This window comes from Dermacentor silvarum, chromosome 4 (assembly GCF_013339745.2).
Source record: "Dermacentor silvarum isolate Dsil-2018 chromosome 4, BIME_Dsil_1.4, whole genome shotgun sequence".
Taxonomy (NCBI): Eukaryota; Metazoa; Arthropoda; class Arachnida; order Ixodida; family Ixodidae; genus Dermacentor; species Dermacentor silvarum.
The window spans coordinates 29,289,235-29,311,617 of NC_051157.2; the positions used below are offsets into that span (position 1 = coordinate 29,289,235).

Consider the following 22,383-nt stretch of genomic DNA (forward strand, 5'->3'; position numbering starts at 1 on the left):
GGTTTACTGGCGGCACCGAACTTAAGCTCTTTCTCGGTGGTGTGAGCACCTCCATTGAAAACCGATGCTTGACGTTCTTCCAGGACGCTGTGGGTGGCCTGCTGTGACCTCTTTTCAGTGGTCCTGCTGCTGCTTAAGTTTACATAGTCGGCAACTTTTTCGTTCAGCCCACACGCATGTGGTGAAAGAAGGGCAGGTGCAAGCTTCCCTTGCGGCCACATTTCACTTGACGTGTCGATTATCTCGACCCCAGACGGCCAGGCTATTTCTCGAGGGTTGAATTGGCCAGCAGCGCCCCTTGCAGTGCGCGAGTTTGCTTTTGACGACTTCAATACGTCAATGGGAGCCGCGGATTTCGCATTCGAAGCATGTGCTTTTTCGGAAACGCAGTCTTCACTGGCGTAATCTCTGGGTTCATCGCTTGAACTGTAATTGAACTTGGTTGGAGGATGGTGCTTCCCCAACTTGGCATCATTCTTGACATTGCTTGTGATGACGTCAACACGTTCCTCAACCGTAGGTTCGGTTCGTTCCTCGTTGGAACACACAATCATGGGAGATGGCCTCTCTGCACTGTAGGGCCGGTCGGGATTGTCTGCATCTAGCCTCGGCACACAGTGTAAACTTCTGTTCACGTTGCCATCTAGGGAAGAAGCTCTTGCCTCTTCGCCATGTAGCTCCACTATCCCTAGAAGCAGCTGACTGGCTATTTCTCCAACTTGTGCGATGTTGATTTGTTCCGACTGAACAGTGTCTGATTTCTCGGAGCAAAGGAACCGGCCTGCCGGCGAGGTCTTCGCTGTAGTGCAACTGGTGCGAGATCCGCTAACATTTGTTGAGGTGACAGGCGTCCTTCGATCTATGTGGCTCTCATCACTTTTCTCGATAACATTTTTCGCCTCACTGGTGTGTACCTCTGCTACAGCGTCAGTTTTTGGACAGGCGGTTGGCGGAGACCCTGTAACGCCTGCAGACGTTGGACCTGTTTGAGCCTCAGTCTTCTGTTTGGCCGTGTGGGTTTTTTCAGCGCTCTTGGCACACGCTGCGAGGATATCTAGGTCATCGAGGACACATACTTGCTTTTGTCCTTCATCCTTGGTCGAATTGTGAAGGACTGTAGCACCAAGAACGGTTTTCATGGAGACATTTCCTAGCTCAGCACCCTTTCCTTTGGAGTTTTGCTCGCTTCTTTCAGCGCTTTGCAATCGTATTTCAGGTGACGTAAGCGGGTTTGTTACAGGAACTGTAGAGGGCCTCGAATTTATTGTGTAGTATGTTCCTTTCATTGTCCGGTCCTCGCTTTCATCATTACCAGGACATCTGTCGCGAGTACCCGGCGCTGTGGATGTCTCCGCTGGGACATTAGCTTTCTCCACCACGTTCGAGCTCGGGACGTTCACGGCCATTTTACTTGTAGGCTTTGGAGCAGGCTCAATGGTGAAATTACGCTGCTTCGCGGGCTCTATTGACGTGGGGCAAGCCATGGTCAGGCGCCGATAGCCCAAACACTCCGCCTGCAAGACACACAAGTCACACGAAAGATTCAAGGCTCTCGTTTACAGTTAAGTTGTATGATGAATCGAAATTGCCGTATACTCACTTAATGCTCGGACAACAAGCCAACGCAGGCGTGCATACACAATATGATATTTTAAAGAAATACTACATGCGTTTCGAAACATACAACATTTGTCAGTGTTTACTTCTCAAGCTACACAAGTTTGGTGAGAACAGATCACTGTTCTGTGCTCTTGAACAAGTATGCTAAGGCGCCTGTTTTCCCGTTCCAAAACTTGTACTGAAGCTGCGTCCACAAAAGACCAATGTAGCTTTGTTGTTGTCTGTCGCGGGCTCCCGTACGTGGGTGAGGCATATTGTAATACGTGGGTAATTTAATCATCGCCAATTTGCTGCACAATGTCCAAACCAATACTATTCACGTCACGGCTACGCGAGCGTCCACGTCGCGCCACCCGAATAGATAACCCTGAATAATTGTACAATATACAGTGACGTCCGCTACATAAATAAGCTGCTACTGATGATGATGGTGTTGATGAGCGTTTGAATACTATAGATGTTTTTTTTTTTCTCTTAGAGTAGACTATCCATTCTGTATAAGGCGCGTATAATAATGGACGTACGCATCGTAGGCAATCCATCGACTTGCTGCGCCTTGTGAACAGCGGCCAGCATGCCGGCGTCCGACGGGTGTGTGGTGGTGACGCCCGCGGAGGTTGACCTACGCGTGGACGTGGTGACCACCGTGGACAAGTCGGCGCTGTGGCGTCCCCTGAGACAACCGCGCCGCTGCTTCAAGTCCTTCATGAACGAGTCGTCCGTCGTTGTTGACTCGGACGGTGGCGGCTCGCGCCTCGGGAGGGAAAACACCGGTGGCAGGCTGGGCGTCGTCAAGAGGTGGTGCCTGCACGAGTCGCAAGCGGGCAGCATGGCGGCACATCCTATATCGACTTGCTTTTCATTTATAGCAACAAAAGAAAACGAAGCTTGTTGACTAGTGTTGGCAAGGCTATTGACCAGCAGCCGCGTTCTTCGCATTACACTGGGGGAAGGTGAAGGAGGGGCAGAACACTGACGGTTAAAAAGACACCAGAGAAAAAACTGTCATTTTAACATGTTAGGCTAAGCCTCCCAGAGCCTCGCCTCCACTTATTCCCAAATGGTTGACTCTAGCTGAGAAAATGAGTGCCAAATTCTGTCGCATCGAATCCCGCGCCAATACCATGGAAGCGAGGACGTTAGTTAGACGACGCTGGATTGAAAGTCATGTTTGCGTTGCTGAACTACTAATGTGCAAAAATAGTCACAAAAGGTTTACAGGTAGAGTATTTACTTATTGGAGAGTGGAAGTGCTCTCAGTACGCTATAACTATTACATCTGTGTTGGTAAGCGGGGAGCACACAGCCTTGCTGACTTTTTGTTAGTTCTGAAGGCTGCATCGATGTTGAACTTGCACAGTAATTTACACTTAACTTCATCGTCAGGCGTCATGTTTTACATGCCGTAACACGACATCGTGCACAGCTGGCTCCAGTAACTCCAAGCGATGTAAACGTTAGGCCTTACATAGCTTTACATTTGCATTATTTAGTATATATATTCTCGATCTTTACGCGCCAGCATTATTTGGTGAAAAAAGGTGTCGGGTAAATGCGAAAACAAGTACCTTTATAAAGGTTACCGTGGTTTGACAGCACCACATTGTGAGGAGTTGGTGCTGTAATGTCAAGTTGGTGTCGACACGCATATTTCGTTTTTTACATCAAGGCAGGGTAAACCTACAGGCAGTTTCTTCACGGCCGCATGTAGCCACCTTACAGCGCTTGCGGTGCGTTCCTAAAGACGTAAGGTCAGAACCACGCACGCACCTGCCTTTGCCTGTTTCGATGGTGACCACAATATCTTGATCGTCGCTGAGTATCTTCCGCATCTGGTCGTCCTTGGGCAGCAGCATGTGAATGGGTGACGAGCTGCTGTACACGCTGCGTTCCGGCTGCACCCTGGAAGGCATCGAAACGCCAGGCCAACGTTATAGTGGTAATGTAAGAAACAAAATTATAAAACAGCGCCAGGGACGCAGACATAGAAAAGAAACAACAGGACGATGTGCCGACTCTCAACTGCAGCTTATTGAAGAAACGAGGAATATAAACCTTTCAAAAACACCACTTGGCAACAGATAACGTAAGCGGCATAGCATAAAAAAGAACAGTAAAAGAAAAAAAAGAAAAAAAAAGAAGCATGACTAGAGGCAATATAAACAGGAATTCATACGGTCACATACACAACAAGATTAGAGGGCGCGAGAACGTAGCAGATCTTCGACTTCTACATGTGTTAGAAGAGATATCGATGGTTGGCTTATACAATCATTTTGAAGTTGACACATATGAAAAGCCTCTATGATCTCTCGGTTAAGCGATTATGGCTGCGGGCGATAATGGTGGTGTTAGTGTAACGAGGCAAACAACCGCACTTCTTGCAATGGTCTGCTAAGTGGGAATAAGGTGAACTGGTCAGGGCGTGCTTGTTTTTTAATATTTTTTTTAGTATCTCACATTGACGCATCTGCGTCATCCGCGCACGGATATATCCTGCCGGCGGCGGAAGCCGAATCCGCATGGCCATGTCGGACGACGTCGAACGTCCTTTCGAGGCTCTCGAGGTTACACCGACGCTCGTTTCGAGCAAAGGTACGCCCTTGTGAACCTGGAGACCACTATTCTCCCAACCGCAGCCGCCTCCTCAAGTCAGTTGATGGAGCACCGCACTTGTAAAATGGAATATGTGGGTTTGATTCTTAACGGGGCAAGTTGTCGCTTCATCCACTTTCATTTTACTTTTCCTTATTATTTCTCTATTTTAGCTAAAACTCCAACTATGCTTCCTTATGATTTCTTTGATTCATTGTCTCTTGACTTCATATGCTTGCACGTATAAAAAGTAACAGTGTCGCCCGAAAGGCGATAGCAAATTAGTGGACAGCTATGCGAAGTAAGGATAGTAGTTTTATCGGCCGGATAAAATTTTAAACATAGGCATTCTAACTAAATTAACAAGCACGGCGTGACGCGCGCACAGGCAAACATGAACACATCTCACTCGATGACCGCGGAAACTTGCTGTCAAAACGCTGGAGTGAGGAAGCGCGGCGGCAGCAGTGAGCGAATTGACCGTGCTGAGTCTCGCATCATTGCGACCTCATGCACGGAAACACAGCGCATGGCGGATTGTGTCCCCGTCGCAGATAGCTGAGCGCGCGGGCGCCCGGGCCGCCCGCAGCAGGCATATACAGAACATAGGTAGGCATATACAGAACGTTATAGACGGTCGCATTGAAGGGTGGAAGCTGTTCGATCGACGACTGTGGCAAGAGAGCTCACCGATTTCGCGCTTCTGCTGAGAGACAAGATCTCGCTTTTCGGGTGTCCGGTGCAGCAGCATTAGCGTGTCCCTATTGTCTGGCCCCTCATTCGAGGCGCACTCGCTCTCGGACGGCGACGAGGACCGTTCGGCCTTCGAGCAGCACTCGTACACCGTCGGCAGCCCTGTCACCTGAGAGCAGTGGACAGCACGCTCTTTACATTACTGTGACAGGCAAGGTATAGCGAGCGAGCGTTTGGCTTACATCACTCGATAGCCGCATGTAACAGTCAAGATTCTCTCGCACCACTTCCAGTTTGATGCGCCAGCTATAGTTTAGGTGAAATATGCCGAAGGCGACTCAGCCTTTTCCGCGGATGCAAGGAGCACGGTGCAGTAGCTTGAAGGTGCTGTCGCCAACGGTCGTTCCTTGTTTATTCCTTTCTAGCTTATCGAGCTTTTGTGCAAGGCAAAATAGTGCGGTTCTAGCCGTGTGTTATATGAATTTCAGTATAGCTTAATTTATATATGTTCGTGCGCTCCGAGTTGATAGTTGATTAACTCAGCCTAGAGTAACCACCACGGAAAGGTGTTGGTCCCTGGTTGAATCCCAGGACCAGGGATAATTTTTTTTCTTCAATTGCGAAGTTTTCTGAGAATCTCGTATGGTTTATCGCTCTTCTGGCTTCGTGCAACTCTTTGGTGAGTGACAATTGTCCATTTTAATAAAATTTCCTCTACCTTGCAGATTAGCCGCAGAACTGGTTTGATACACCTATCCCTTGAATTGATCTTGAACGCCGTGTTGGGCGCTATACTGTCGTTGAGCGCGTAAACACTATAGTTTGGGCCCGCAGAGTGTTTTCCTCCTGTAAACGAGTGTCGCTAAATAGTTAATGCGGCCGCTTGCCTTGCGTGGGCTACTTCTATTTGGAACCACGTGCTCGGTGTCTACGTACCCTGCGAATTGAGGCCTTGCGGCTGATGTAGCGGGGCGGGTGCCGAGGCAGGCTTATCTCGCTCTGCGTTCGCAGTCGCCTGGGCTCGTCGGTTTCCTCCAGCGTGTCGCACTCGCCTTCGCGGTACTCGCGCCTGCGTCCCCAGGCCCAGCCTCCGCCCAACATGCGAGCCGTCGATGACGCGGAAGACGTGTCAGCCTGCAGGCTTAGGCCTGTCTTGGCGCTGAGGCTGCTGGAGCGCTCACGCTCTCGCAGCATCCTGCGTCGAGCAAGAAGACCTCGCTGCCGTTATTTGGTAGAGTGCTTTCGAGCTTGCGTGGAGTCGTTACATTTACACGAGTTTTGAAACAGTATTCGTCAAAAGTCAGTAGCGTATTCGAGAAAAGTGTACAATCTCTCTTCTCGAGCGCACATACGCAACCTGGGATGCATGCATGTATTTTGTAGTGTGAACATTATCCGCAAGACAACCCGTATGTATAGGTTCCTAAAGTATATGCCCAATAAGTATGCGCCTCTCCGCGTATGGCATTCAGACCCAGACACAGATGCAATTACACACCTACTGATATGTTCTAAATAGATGCTATAACCCTTTCATATCGTTCAAAGCTTGACTTTGCTTACTTTCCTAAGAATAGCTGAAGCACAGCGTTACTTGGCACAAAATTGCATTTAAGAGACGTTTTATGCCATTTCAAAATTTGATATACATCTGAATTGCTGCGAGTGTGGACTTACTTTTGGTAGGCGTAGCCTCCAGCAGAAACGAGTAACGCCAGAACTAGCATAACGGTGATGGCGGTGGGGAAAATGTTTCCGTCCGGGCCGGACGCTGGAAAAAGGGAAACGGCCGAATACGGCGGGTGTTATCTCACAACAGTTTTCATGCATTCTTAAGGCATTGACTATTCTTTATGCCTGATAAACCGCTGTCCCATTCCTGGTTCAAACAAACAAACAAACAAACAAACAAACAAACAAACAAACAACAAACAAACAACAAACAAACAAACAAACAAACAAACGAACAAACGAACGAACGAACGAACGAACGAACGAACGAACGAACGAACGAACGAGCGAGCGAGCGAGCGACGAACGAACGAACGAACGAACGAACGAACGAACGAACGAACGAACGAACGAACGAACGAACGAACGGACGAACGAACGAACGAACGAACGAACGAACGAACGACGACGAACGAACGGACGAACGAACGACGAACGAACGAACGAACGAACGAACGAACGAACGAACGAACGAACGAACGAACGAACGAACGAACGAACGAACGAACGAACGAACGAACGAACGAACGAACGAACGAACGAGCGAGCGAGCGAGCGGACGGACGGACAGATACAGACAGACAGACTAACGAACGAACATAAACTAGCTAACGCACAAAATAACGAACAAACTTAAAGAAGAAAAATGAAATCAGCTCAGATCTTTACAGCATTCACACGGGGTCCCATGAAAGAAGGACTGTCACTGAATTTTCTCGCTTCGAGCAAGTAGGCGGTATATTTATTCATTTACATTAAGCTACCGTCTCACAGCCCGGAAAGAAAAAAAAATCCTTGCGTATAATCCGCCGAAGTAACTGAATACAACAACGCTCAAATCTTTGCAAAACAGTCTCTACTCGCGGATGCGTGACTAGTCCACGTCGTATCTTCGGCCAGCGGCTCGGTTCCCCCGATTCTTCGGCGATGCTGACAAAGCTGGATTCACACGCCGGACGTTATCACGGACGCATCAGTCACGTGATATGTGACATGATTCGGAGCACTTCGTTATAGGTGTTCTGCAACTTCGCAGCTAGCACTCACACGACAGCGGATGACAGCGCGGATGGAGATGCCCTTGCATGGGCAACGACGACGGAGAAAACGCGACAGAGCAGGAAATTCGAACAGTGATTTGGCTCACCGTCGTATCGCGCGTCGCGCGGATCGAGGGAGTGCCGTAGGAGCGGGTGACTGAGGAGTTTGCCGGTGCCGCGTGCGCTATTCACTAATTACTAAACGCAAAGTGGCGACCCGTAAAGAGGAGGAGAATGGGCAACCATGAAAGAGGGGAGGAGGGAGCTTCAACTCGCCGGGGTTCCCAAGGAGATAACGAAACTTTGAATGGCCGTGCCTTGAGGTGTGGCTTCACGCAGCACCCGGCGCCTTGCCGTGAAGCCACACTTCAAGGCGAAATTTGCATATAACCAGCACCCTAACAATTAACTAATTCGAAATTTTGGTGCGGGTTATATGCGCAAAAATACAGTATATTCCTAAAAGAGGAGCTACGTAATGTGAAGGAAACAAAGAGTACAGATATGTGTTTTATTTGTCGAATACTTCATAAAGAGATGGCAACATGCACAATGGGACACTCTCTTGGCACATGCATGTCTTTACTGTGGTGTCGTATTTACAGCTTGAAAGGCTACGAATAGATAAACTCATGCAATTTTTCCAGCCTGAATCACGCCTTCGACGTGCCAACTTGATAGATACATTGTGACTGCGCAATGTAGTAAATCATATCTTTAGTTCACAATGCATTAACTCGGTTAAGAACGTCTCCAAGCTATCTTTTTTCTCTTAGAACCATTTCAGGTGCACTTCGACTTCATACTCTAGAGCTAGGGATACGTAGTCGAGCGAGAAATTGAAAAACAACTCGAATGCACTCACGCAGCTGACAGAGCCTCCCCGGTGACAGTTGAAAGGGTTGCGAGCAGTTGCACAGAAAGTTGAGGCACTGCACGTTCGGGTTCTTGAAGCTGCATTCTTGATTGCTGACGCACGCCTCGTAAAGCTCTTTCGCTAAAGAAACACAGAAAGACAGAAAGAGAACTAATGAAAAGCTGAACGCTCTCTCGCAAAGAATTGTGACTGAACGGAGTTACGATAGCAAGTTCAGGCCTCTTTCACGCAGTGTTGCTGATGCACAGTACGTGCTCTTAATCACCAATCGCAGCTTCGGGTGCACGTTGATAAACCTGCGCCTTGTCTGAAGCCTCTGTATGCTGCAGCGCTGTATTGTGGCGGAATCTACACTTCGCCATCTAGCATGCAAATGACACATGGCTGTTCCCTCATTATTGCGGCTCTATCGCCTTCTCCGCTTCCCATTTTTTTTTTGGGGTGATTATATGTATAGCAAACCGAGCTTCAGACAATCCGACCCAAAACCGTGCGATGACTAAGTATAAATTGCTATTGCAAGTCAGATTTTGCATGTTTCGCAAGTTTTGCCTATATCTCTGAGGGGCATATGACACACAAAAGGCCTCTGCCAAGAGGTTTCAAAAAACAGTGGAAACACTAATAACTTCCATCGCAATTAAAACAGAAACTAGCTCAGCAACGCGACACGAAATACCCAAACCGTACAGACTCTGCGATATTAGGGAGTTCAAGAAATAGCGCACCCAAGCGTCTTTGCTTACCCAAAGCCCTGCTTGCGTTTTGTACTCATTTTGCTTTCTTTCTAACGCCCGATGGCTTGCGTCCCCCAGCTTTACGTGCGGAAAACCTAAAACTCCCTAATAATGCTGTCTTTCCCACACAATCATTCACAAAGTTGTGTTTCTTATATCGTATTTACTTACGTCGCACACACTTTTGGACTCCACCTTCGTTGACGTAGACGGGCGTCGAGGGAGCGCAGGCGCAGCGAGACACGCGGGTTCCGTAACTGAAAAAAGCGCGACGCATGGATGCGAGCCAAGCATGCAAATGCTGTCATGATAAGATTCGGCCTCGACGCGAAACACATTGAAGTTCTGCATGTGTCTGTAACAACTTAACCAGCTCTCACTTAATGCGCCTTCGCTTGAGAATAGACGTCATCATCATCATCATCATCATCAGCCTATATTTTATGTCCACTGCAGGACGAAGGCCTCTCCCTGCGATCTCCAATTACCCCTGTCTTGCGCTAGCGTATTCCAACTTGCGCCTGCAAATTTCTTAACTTCATCCTCCCATCTGGTTTTCTGCCGACCTCGACTGCGCTTCCCTTCTCTTGGTATCCATTCGGTAACCCTAATGGTCCACAGGTTATCCATCCTACGCATTACATGGCCTGCCCAGCTCCATTTCTTCCGCTTAAGATCAACTAGAATATCGGCTATCCCCGTTTGTTCTTTGATCCACACCGCTCTCTTCCTGTCTCTTAACGTTAGTCCTAAGATTTTTCGTTCCATCGCTCTTTGTGCGGTCCTTAACTTGTTCTCGAGCTTCTTTGTTAACCTCCAAGTTTCTGCCCCATATGTTAGCACCGGTAGAATGCAATGATTGTACACTTTTCTTTTCAACGACAGAGGTAAGCTCCCAGTCAGGATTTGGTAATGCCTGCCGTATGCACTCCTGCCTTCCGTAATGCCTGCCGTATGCAATTTTATTTTTCTGTAAATTTCTTTCTCGTGATCAGGGTCCCCTGTGAGTAATTGACCTAGATAAACGTACTCCTTTACAGACTCTAGAGGCTGACTGGCGATCCTGAATTCTCGTTCCCTTGCCAGGCTATTGAACATTATCTTTGTTTTCTGCATATTCATCTTCAACCAAATTCTTACACTTTCTCGATTAAGGTCCTCAATCATTTGTTGTAATTCGTCTCCATTGTTGCTGAATAGGACAATGTCATCTGCAAACCGAAGGTTGCTGAGATATTCGCCGTTGATCCTCACTCCTAAGCCTTCCCAGTCTAAGAGCTTGAATACTTCTTCTAAGCATGCAGTGAATAGCATTGGAGAGATTGTGTCTCCTTGGCTGACCCCTTTCTTGATAGGTAACTTTCTACTTTTCTTGTGGAGAACCAAGGTAGCTGTGGAATCCTTGTAGATATTTCCCAAGATATTCACGTATGCCTCCTGTACTCCTTGATAATAGACGTGTACTAGACGTGATAATAGAGAATAGACGTGTACGCTAACAAAAATCAAAGCCCCCTTCTTAAAGAAAGATGGTTGACCGCGAAGCTTTCTCCCATGCAACCTGAATCAAAGTCCAAAGTCAACGACCACGCAACGAACCCAAGAAATGCGGAGCGACCCGATACGATGCGTATCTGATTTGATTGCTTATTTAGGATTGTATTTTTTGACAGCGTAGCTGTTTAAGCTCGAGGTTCGGCTACAAATCGTTCGCAGAAACTCCGCCGAGCTATGATGTCACTGCGTTGCCTAGCAACTACTTGGCACAGCTCCGCCTGGCTCGCGCTGCGCCTAGCTCTGACGCCACTATGCGTCGCGTAGCAACCACCTGGCATGTCTGCGCCCAGCCGCGCCACGCTGCACCGCCGCTTCCCGTACATCGCCAAGCTTCCACAGCCGTGTAGGCGCTCACGTTCGCGTATGGCAGCCTCTCCTTCTGCCGTGCTCTGCACCCGCGGCCTACCCATGGTTATGGCCGGGAACGCATTGCGTGACGCGCGTAATGCAATGCAGATACATAAGTTCGTCTGGGTAGCGTGGCGTTGCAGTTCCCATTGTTCTTATCGGTACAACTGCGAATGCAAACTGTAGTGTTCTACGATACGTATGCCATGCGCTGTTGTTCGATTGTGTTAGCAAAGGCGTAGATTCTTCGTTTGTGTGCGCAGACGCACAGATAGGTCCATTGTGTAAGTTGGCTTTCCTGCAGTGCGTTTTCGGCACTCGCGGACGAATCAGTGAGACATGGAAAGCTTCGCTTTAAAGCGAGGTCACTGACCTTTCTTTTAGGCGCAACGTTTGCCACATGTACAACTTACAAAGTAAATGTTCTTTCCGTCGCCCTGCTTCTTACATAACCTGTTCATCGGAAACACGTTGTATGAAAACATCTTACATAGCAGTCGGCCTGGGCGCTTTCGTCAGTGACGTCACGCGCGTAGGCCGACATCTCATACACTCCTATGGGAGTAATGGACGACGTTTAGCGCGACTATATTTCGATAACATGGTTTGTAGTGAGCGCCAGCCAACCTAGGTGACGTCACACACAAATATCGCAGAACTTCTCGTATATAGTGGGCGTCGGTTGGCCGTATCAGTCCCTATGCGAAGCGTGCAACGTCCGTGACGCTCATCCAGGTTTGCGAAACCACGCTTCTTTTCTCGCACATATTTATGTTTATGAAAACATTCCGCATATTGGGCGTCGTGTTATGCGACGAAACGTCGCGCATGTGTCTGCGAAAGATTTTAAAGAACTGGACGTTGTTTTGCTTTGTTAAGTTTGTTTTTGCATAAAACATTTATGCGCAGCAGCAAAGCACGCTTTACAGGCAGCACAGAAAAAGGAAAGTAGTAAAGATGAAGTTGTTTAGTCAGGAACTAGGCCATCACGCTACGGGCCCGGGCTGACGCCTTTATTATTATGAAACTAATAAGCGTTTTCGTTATTCTCCCTGACATTTAAGCTGGACGAAATTAAAAGAAATTGCGCCTGAATGAGCAGTTGGCAATGAGAGCAAACGTTTTTTGTTGCTGTGCCATATTTCGCATCGCAGGATGGCCAAAAGAAAAGGAGCAGGCGTAACTTTGAGCGAAGCGCACGTACCTTGTGCACGCGAGTCCAAGGAGCACGTTGCACTGGTGTTCAAGCGAGCACTTTGAGCCGAAGCCCGGAACCACGCTTGTGCCGCCGAAGACACCTTTGCCGCCCTTTAATGTGGGCGCTGACCGGTTTGTCCGGGCATCTACTGGCCCACGGAAAAGGCACGACGTCTACTGAGCATGAGTTCTTCCACAATCTTTTCATGACACGAGCAGCGCGACGGGACCAGGACAAGGAAAAGCCGGCGACGACACACAACACTGACTAAATGCAGTTTTTTTTTAGGTAGAAAAACGGTCAGTATATAAGTAAAGCAAATTGTAATGTTATTGAAAACAATAGTTGTCTGTTAATGAAAGGCTGTGAAATTATGCATTCAAAGCTACTAATACTCATCTGTCTCAAATATGAATCGACGTAAAAACCCAAAAGCCAAAGCTCATGGCAATGCAAGGACAACGGGACGTAACACATGCACCAGGTGTGCATGTGTAGAGCTGTGTAGATCTTTTTTTTTTTTTGCTCGAGATGTAGCAGAATTTTGTATCTTTTCTTCTATTTTTTTCCACTCCTGTAAAGGCCCTTAATTGGGTTGACAATATAAATAAACAAACAACAAACAACAACAACAACAACAACAACAACAACAACAACAACAACAACAACAACAACAACAACAACAACAACAACAACAACAACAACAACAACAACAACAACAACAACAACAACAACAACAACAACAACAACAACAAACGAAATCTAGCGCAGCCACGGCAAATTCCTGCAGTAAGGTAGAAGGCTGACTGACACAGCTCTCGTCTTTCTTTTTGTTTTGTTTTATGAAGTATCTTTACATATAAACATTTCATCAGATATATTTCGATTATATATTATTTGCTCCTTCCAATCAATCAATAATAATAATAAAATCGTCTGTCAGCGCTGTGTGTCGTCGCCACCTTCGTCGTAGTCCCGTCACGCTGTTCTTGTGATGAACGTAAATAAAGTTGCGCAGTTCTCTGTACTTTAGAATGTTTGTAACTAAGCTCGTCAGTTAATTTTTAAGGTAGCGTAGTGTTCCTATAGAGTACGTGAAACTACCCTCGTTGCCGGGTTTACACATGGACACATTGTTAGAGTATCGTGGGAGCTGTTATTGTTCTGCTGACACGTTTTGAGGTACTGTTGCAGGTTACGCCGTAAACGAGGTTCCTAGAATACATGGACGTAAAAATGAAATATAAAGATTGTTATATGTTCTCGAAATTTTGATGTTGGAATTGTACGTCACGAGTATAAGAGCCCTCGAAAGCAACGAGTAGTTGAAAATACGTGTGTTGGACAGAATGGAGCTGGGGCATCGCCTTAGAAGTTAATATCGATGCAAAACCAAAATAAAAGAGGTAATTTGGTGAAACGTATTGATAGAAAGAACTTCACGTACCTGTATCAGAGCTGCTATGGCTGCGGGTCGCGCCATGGAAAGAATCCTGGAAGGAATCGAACGGATCCCCGACACTAGAAAAAAAAAAAAAAAAGACCCCTCGTTTCTACAATGTACAGTACACCACAAAACCAAGTGGCGGGGCTCTACAGAAACGTGTTTCTCGATCATGATTTAGAAAATATTAGTTCAGGGTAAGTAAGGCATTTCATCGATCGATTTCCTAAATTTGCACGCCGAAATTACGAGTGCGTAAACATACACAATTGCCTTTCCAGTATAACCATAGACACGCGCCTCGTCGGTACACAACAGGGGAATAATAATAATAAAAAAAATGTGGCAGATCCAACGCATCTTGTTCGAATCCACATACAGCGCAGCGTTGTTTAAGTGCGCAAATAGGGCTGTCACCTTTGTTAGTTTCTGTGTTATTGAAATGTCAGTGCAAGGTAATACCGTAGGCCTTCGCCCAAACCACATCACCTACGTCGCAAGTTGTCCAAGCGCAGCCCCTTCACATCTGCCAAGGTTTCGCGAGCACGGGCTCTCGTGCACTACGCAATGTGACGCAAGCGGCGATCATCTCAAAGAGCTAGTTGGCGTTGGAGCGATCGAAGTATACGTGCGGTTGTGGCCTAATGGTTAGAACATCGGGCTGCTGTACTGGGGTACCGACGTTCGATTCCACAATAGGGCACGTGACTCAGTCTTTTTAAGTGCGTGATATTTTAACAGCAGAGCTGTTTAAGCCGAGCGTTAGTCCGTAACGTGCGAACATAAAATGTGGCCCGATCCTGGCGGCAGTGCAGAAATGGTCCAAGTGCAAAACTATCGAAGCTGAGCCTGGCTAAGTCTAGCTAAGCATTGTTGGGACTACTTAAGCCTAGTCAGTCATCGATAGCTAATTGATAATCGATCAATAATACATAAATTCCGGGAAAAATGCTGGGGATGACTTGGTAGTGCTTAGCCTAGTCCAAATGCGTGGCCAATATCTTGCGATAGCCAATCAATAGATAATCGATTATCGATCAATAATCAGTAAATTTCGGAAAAAAATGCTGGGGATGACTTGGTAGTGCTTATCCTAGCCCAAAAGCCAGGGCTAGCTAGGTGCCCATCAGCTCCGCTGTCTCTTCAGCATTGCGCCTCGAATGCAAGCTACGCTAATTTTTCGGCAAGACAGCAGCAGCAGCCAACGTCAGGAAAGTCCGGGGGGGTTCACAATGAATGCTTCTCTTTAAAACTGACCTTAAGAGGAAGCTTTAGCTCGGAGGCTCCAGTCTAAATACATGGGAAAGGATTAATCGGGGAATCGAAAGAAGGATAATTTGATTTAGGTCGTCAATTTTTTAATAAAAATGGGCGAAAATCGCAGATTTTAAGAAAACGCAGCTATCATGTTTATAACTGCGTACCTCAACAACTAAAAAAGATATCACAATTTTGTAAACTGCACCTAATAGTACATCCAAAGCGGACAAAATTGATATATCATACATTGCTCCCAAACAAACCACCATTATGTAAGTAAAACAATCTAACAAATTGCGTAAGATATAAATTAACATATCAAACTTGTCCGCTTTGGATGCCCTAACGGATGCAGTTCACAGAACTGCGATCCGTTAGGGCATCCAAAGCATCCGTTAGATCTGTTTTTGGTGCAGAGCTACAAATGTGTAAACTTCCTGCTTCTATTTTTTCAAGCTTACCAATTTTTGAAAGTTTATAAGAAAAACTGAAGCCCTAATTCAAAATTCCGCTTCCTACAGCCACTAGAATTTAACTTTCTCTCTCAAATACAACACATGTCATTAAATTCGACCAATTGGTTATCTCAGAAAAGCGTTTCTGTGTTATCACATGTATTTGACCTGGTGGCATCGGAGTTGGTCCCGAGCTAAAGCTTCCTCTTAAGCAGCGCTGGAAATAGGAACTGCATGCAGGAAGAGAGCATGAAGTATCAAACGGATGAAGTTACGGCAGACCAAGGGCCTAGGGACCCAATTCACAAATCTTTTCTTTCGTAAATGTTATTTGTCATTGGTCAGCCGCCTTTGCTAATAGGTCCACGATCAGGATTGGCTGAAATTTCCCCCTGAGAACAATTTTAGGGTAGCACGTTTTTGTGCATACGGGCCTCGATGTTTAGTGAAGTGACTGTGGAAGACGCCATTACGGGAGGCTTACTCGCATCCACGGATAGCTGGCTTCTTCAGAATTTAGAACCGAAGCGTCCACAAGTAATAAGACATTGTGAGCTTTACTTCTAGTCTCTGAAGTAACCGAATGCATTAACTCGTTTACAGTGACTGTCGACTTCTTTCAGCAGGTACCTAATGCAAAAGAGCCCAGGCCTTAAGTCACCCTTGCTTATTTGTAGATTATTTTTTTGCATTCCAAAGAAGATAGCAGAAGACTTACGAGAATAGCTAGAGCAGTTCCGATGGAACATCTCGTTATTATAAATGAAGTTCACTCGCTAGCGAAGCAGTTAACTCCTGCGAAATGTAACTCGCAGTTGAGCTACTGGATAATAATGTTCTTTCGTGTAAGTGCGCATGCGGATACAATACGACGCTGCATATGTTCGCATATGTGTGCCAGTTCTACCAACCCATACATGAAAATAGCGAAGCTGCATAAGCGAGTTCTCACATCCTTCGGCAGTCCTGGGGGTGTGTGTGCAACTGTACGAAATCTACCCAAGGTTTTGCAAACGCCTTCAATTATATCCTGTGAAATTCCTTCGCTATATTCGAGCTTAGTGCTTCCATATTCTTCGTTATATCCGATATACGTTACTGCACGTTGGGGTGGCTCAACCTACGCCGGCGTCTGGCTGTCCGTTCCGACGGCTTCGCCGGGCTTCATTGCTAGCTTTTCTCACTGTTGGCTCATCACCGACGCCCGCTGCGCGTTCTCACCGATGTCATACGGCCGATTCCGACTTAGTCTGCATCGATGGCTGTTCTTCGAATGACATTTGCTACAAACCCCGCTATCGCCGGCCTTGGGCGCTGCTGCACGATATCCGTTGTTGAACTCCCCTTAAGCACTTCGCCGTAAAAGCTATAGCGAAACATTAGGTGGGAATGGAAGCGCGACTTACTCTATGACCGCATGTTGACAGGTGACCATTAGAACGAACATGGTCGAGATCAGGCTGGTGAGGGCGTGACCAGCCATGCTCCTTCCGGAAGAGAGCTTTCCGCGCTTTGTCGAGTTTTCGAAGCAGTATTGAGAGCACCGCAGGCAAGGCCGGGCAATGACCGTCTTGATCGTTCTTCTCCTTGAAGCACCCGAGCCCCTCGTGGCGTATTCACGGGCGCCGGTGCGTGCTAGCTTGCTCCTTAAATCATGGCGCTTACCCACTACGGGGAATTGGCCTAAAAGCTAGGGGGTTACCTTTAAAAGCGCAAGTAAAACAAGGTAAGGTGGAGATTATGCAGATAATATTTACACATGATAATTTTAAAGGGACTGAGTTTAGCGAAGACAATGTGGGATTTACAAGAAGGCAGCAATTTATAAGTAAATAATGATCTCGAATAACATCCAAAATTTTCTGAAGGATCCAACTATCAATTCAGAAAATTATCGTGGTATTCTACATATGTCATACAAGTATATCCGCAAATGGCCATGCAGACGGCTAAATCCGAATACATAGGCCCGAAGAAGAGGACTGGACTGGACTGGACAAACTTTATTTGGGTCCTGCAGGACGCGCTGAGGGCGTAGCGGGCCTCTCCCACGTAGGGACCGACAGGGAATACCTGGCGGCCTCCTCGTGGGCCTGCTGGACGGCCCATTGCTGGTAATAAAGGATACACGCCATGGTATAGGAAGCAAGCAAGCAAGTAACCACTTAGGTCAACAACAACAACAACATCCTCTTTGTCTTCAGCGCTCGCCATTGATTTATGCGTCTCATTCACTTATGCGAACGTCAGGCGCCGAAATGGCACAAACATAACCAAGAGCACTGACAATACGAACGCTGGGCCCGAACAAAGGCCATAAAGGTTTGTTTTTAAAGGAAACTGCTTATTCCGTGGCAAAGATGTCGCTTTGCAGCCCAGTCCTTGCTGTTTTGCAACTGACAGCCCACATCCCGGCGGCCAGATTTCGCGTGCGTACAGTTATGCAAGCATTATCAGATTCGGAACTGACATCTTCTCCAAAGTACTAACACCTGCTATTTCTAAGGCGTACCGAATTCTTAAGCACTAGCAAGCTTGAATACTTCCTCACGAAATTACGTTGCCGCATTACGGACCGCGCCAATAACTCGTTTTCGAGATTAGAGAACGCATTCATATATTACCAAGAAAGGGCACCATGTCGCATTTCAGTGGATGCCAAGTCACAGCTGCGTCGTAGGTGACGAGCACAGCGTTGACGCTGCTTAGTTAGACCAATTGAAGACGGCACAAATGAATCGACACAGTTGTCCAGGTCAGATGCCGCTAGAGAAATTCGCCTGCTTAAACGAGACATCACGTTCACCGCGTAGAACACCGCACGTTTTTCAATACAACCGACTGCACCACCCTGACTCCTAGTTCCGCATTCGCATCCCAATCGGACTTTGCCGACGCGAGGCTACCCCTTTTCGCCCTGGAATGGTCGATAGCGCGACGTGTGATGACTGTGGTCGCGAGGAGGAGGACAGTCACACAGAAGTGTGGCTGTCATCGCTATAGGCGATGACGGTATTAATAAAATTTTTAAGGACAACAAACTTGCACCAATCGCTTTAGCGGTAATTGGCGTTCACTGTGGAGCCCGTAATCCTGTGCTGTGCAAGTGTGCGGTAATCGTGGATCGGCTGTAATCGTGTATCCGCGCTTTCTATCCCTATGTGTCTGTTTTATTTTTTAATCGCGGAGGCTGTTTAAGCCGGTCGTAATGTGTCTGCTGCATCCAAAAATGTGGGCTGATCCTGGTGGTAGTGCAGAAAGGGTCCAATCGCAATGGCACCCCTGTGAACTAGCGAAGGTGTTAACAGCGGAGCTGTTTAAGACGACCGCCAGTCCGGAACGCGCGAACAAAAATCCTCGCTGAGCGCTGTATGCCGGCTATGTATGTCAGGCTAACCCTGCCTGCTTCAAAATCACCACCACCACCGATGACGTCACCTGCGTTGCCCAGCAACAGCTGGCATAGTTGTGCATGGCTTCGCAAGACTCCGCGCCGCTTCGCTAGGCCTCCGCCAAGTTCCGCCCACCTGCCTAGACACTGCGCGCAGCGCATAGCTGAGTTTAATCATGACGTTCCGTGGGGTGGGTGGGACGGTGGGGATTCACTGTGACGTCAGCGGTGATATAAACGGCTCGTGTGCAGCGGCAGTTTGCCATAGGTAGCGATGGGGAGGCCGAAGAAGATCCGCACTCCCGAGGGTGAGGCCGCTTACCGGGAATCGCGTTGCGCAGCCAGGCGAGAATGCGATCGACGACGCCGAGCATTGCATAGCAGAACCCCGATAAAAAAACTTGTAATACGATTAAACGCTTGATATAACTTGTCAAAACTTTGGAAAGACTAGTGAAAAATGAGCAAAATCTTAGCAAAGGCCAGGACTACCTATATGCCCATCAGCTCCGTGGTCTCTTAAGCATTGCGCGCCCAGTGCAAGATTCTCCGATTTTTTTCCCTTCTACTTCCGCATTTCCCTACAATCCCAATTACCCCTGTCTTGCGCTAGCTGATTCCAACTTGCGCCTGCAAATTCTTAACTTCATCATCCCACCTAGTTTTCTGCCGTTCTCGACTGCGCTTCCCTTCTCTTGGTATCCATTCTGTAACTTCCTTAGTGTAAAGCATTAAACCGAATTTTCCGTTGTTGATGTGGCCTCAAATCTCGTTAACCTATTTTCAGTATTCTTTCTTATCTGTCTTTCTACAATAAATAAATAAATAAATAAATAAATAAATAAATCAATCAATCAATAAATCAATCAATCAATCAATCAATCAATAATAATCAATCAATCAATCAATCAATTTACTTAACGTGCCCAGGAACAACACTGATGTTATCCGCAAGAAAAAAATTAAGGAAAGTAGAAATGTAAAACGACTACAACAAAAGTTGTGGGATAAAAGAAATTGACGAAAGACAAACGCAAAGGACAACTGCATAAACTGCTACATAATAGCAACAGTACAGCACTAACAGACCATTGCGGGACGGAGTACCCATACGGAAGGCGAGAGAAACTATGCCAAGACACCGAGAGGTTTGCCGCTTGAAAGAAGGCTCAAGGGAAAGTCCGAAGCTCTGAACAGAAAGAACGCAACACGTTTTGAAATATATCAAGATGGATAAAATGACACTTATACAGACTTCGCATTTTGTGGAGAGGCAAGTAAGTGCTGAAAGAGGCAGGAACGTGGAAGAGCTAATGTTCTCTGGCAGTCTTCTGCGGAACCCGCAATAAAACAGAAGCTAGTAGATCTGAATATGTAACAATTACATGGACGATTTTGCATAAAAAGAGGACGTCGGTGCGACTACATCTGCAGCTATGTGACGGAAGTATAGGATATTTATTTGCACTTGAAAAGTTGTTGGTGCGTGAGGTCCGAAAACGATGTTTATATATGCTTGCTTGCTTGCTTGCTTGCTTGCTTGCCTTCAAAAGGGGCTCGCAAGCAAGCAAGCAAGCTCTTTATGTATACTCATGAACTTTTTCTTCACTTGCCCAATTAGTACGCTATTTGAATTCCTCGTGCAATTCCGCGCCACTCAGGCGTATTCAAGTAATGGGAGGCGTATGGATGTGAACAACTTGAGGAAGGGGTGTGCGCTACGGAAATCTCCTGAGTCTGCAGACGGAACTGAGCATGCGCAGGCGTTCTGTCCTCCATGATCGACGCTCAACCAGTATCCGCCTTTACTTCAGAAAATCAAAGGCAAAAAAAAAAAAATGCGGACAAAGAACACATACGACTGGATGGACGCCAACGTCCAACTGAGTTTATTCAGAACAAGAACTCGCTTTCAGCTACAGGCAACCGTTACGCGATCGCCGTGAAGAAAATCACCAAGTAAAAACAAGAATAAAAAAGAAATATCTTATTTCGTCCACGTCTTTTTTGCACTGCTGATTTCCTGAAGTATGACTTAAACGTTCGTGCACTTAAATTTATGTGCACGTTAAAGAACTGCAGGTGAACAAAGTCAATCCGGAGTCCTCCACTATGGCGTGCCTCATAATCATATCGTGGATTTGGCACGTAAAACCTCCGAATTTAATTGAAAATTTTATCAGCCTTTTCATTTAGTAAGCTAAGGATGAAGAGGTGGTGAACTGGCACTTGTCGCGTGTCACGTGGCAGTGAAAAGAAGCCAAAGAAGGCTGAACGGCCACTGCCGTCGCGTGCGACCGGTTCGATGCCCTTCGATTGCGGCTCTGCAAAGGTGAGCTCCTTGGTGCCTCGTGTTACCAGCAGTTAGCGGTGTGCGATCTCCGTTAAGACGTAGCAAGAACAGCGCTTGACGCTGGGGACGGGACGGAGCTTATTTTTGGTGGCACGCGGTGGGACCGTCGTGGTGGCGGAACGGGTTACGGTGATTGGCTGCTGCCGCACAGCAGGCACGATTGCCGGTTCGATACCTGGCTGCGGCTCTGGGGATTCTTGAGGCGAAAATGCACAAAACATTGTACATTTCGATATACGACAGTGTGGTATCGATGGCCTATCATTACGTTTGAGACATCAAATTTTTTTTCGATAATGTTGAAGAGCCTTGCTATCTTGTTTTCTTTATTTGACATTTACGTATGCGTCCCTTTTAAGAGCGACTCGTAGGCAGCTCTAATTTCCTGGAGTCATATGTAGTGACGTACTGCTCAGCCAAAATGTTTTCAAATGCAAAAAAAAAGTAGACTATTTGCTCATCTCAGAGCAGTATATATACGACGAATAATCATCCCATCGCCACATGGAAGCTCGATATACAAGGGATTATGCTTTCTTTAATGAGCAAGAACAAGTGTCGATGTCATTTACAGTTGTACCTTACTACTCGTGTCTCAGTGATGCTCACTAAAGAACTAAGGACGTGTATTTTCGGCAGATGGCGCCTGTTGCCGAACTAGCCGTTTGCTGTCTTCTCATGGTTTCGAGCCAGTCTGCAGCGATGCAGTTCGACGTGCTCCAGTAAGTTTTGTGTGCGACTGACATCTCCGAAATGGAAACGCCGAACTTTTTGAACCGAATTTTGACTCCGCTGGCTCTGTATTGAATACATGAACGACTTTTCACAGCACGTTTGAATTTGTAGATTTGTACATATTCACTATCTTTCTGCTTGGATTGACACTGCCGCCAGTGCAGGTTAATCTAACTGAATTCACGGAAAAGTACAAAACAAGATAGGTTCACAGGAAGGTTGAGGCTTGAAGTGATTAACAGTGGTAGAGCAACTAATATCACTAAATCCAGCGTTTCGACAAAGGGACTTCGTCCTGCACGATGACAAGTCCCTTTGTCGGAACGTTGTCTTCAGCGACATTACTTGT

The 22,383-nt window shown here is 46.8% G+C and overlaps 1 protein-coding gene across 1 annotated transcript in view; it reads left to right on the forward strand.

Moving 5' to 3' along the window:
• The first annotated feature begins 21,930 nt into the window (after positions 1-21,930).
• Positions 21,931-22,383, forward strand: part of LOC119448453 (uncharacterized) — a 33,763-nt gene continuing 33,310 nt past the window's right edge. Inside the window, exon 1 of the mRNA XM_049665165.1 lies at positions 21,931-22,021. Coding sequence (XP_049521122.1) covers positions 21,939-22,021 — 83 coding nt within the window. The 5' untranslated portion in view covers positions 21,931-21,938. The remainder of the gene's footprint in view (positions 22,022-22,383) is intronic.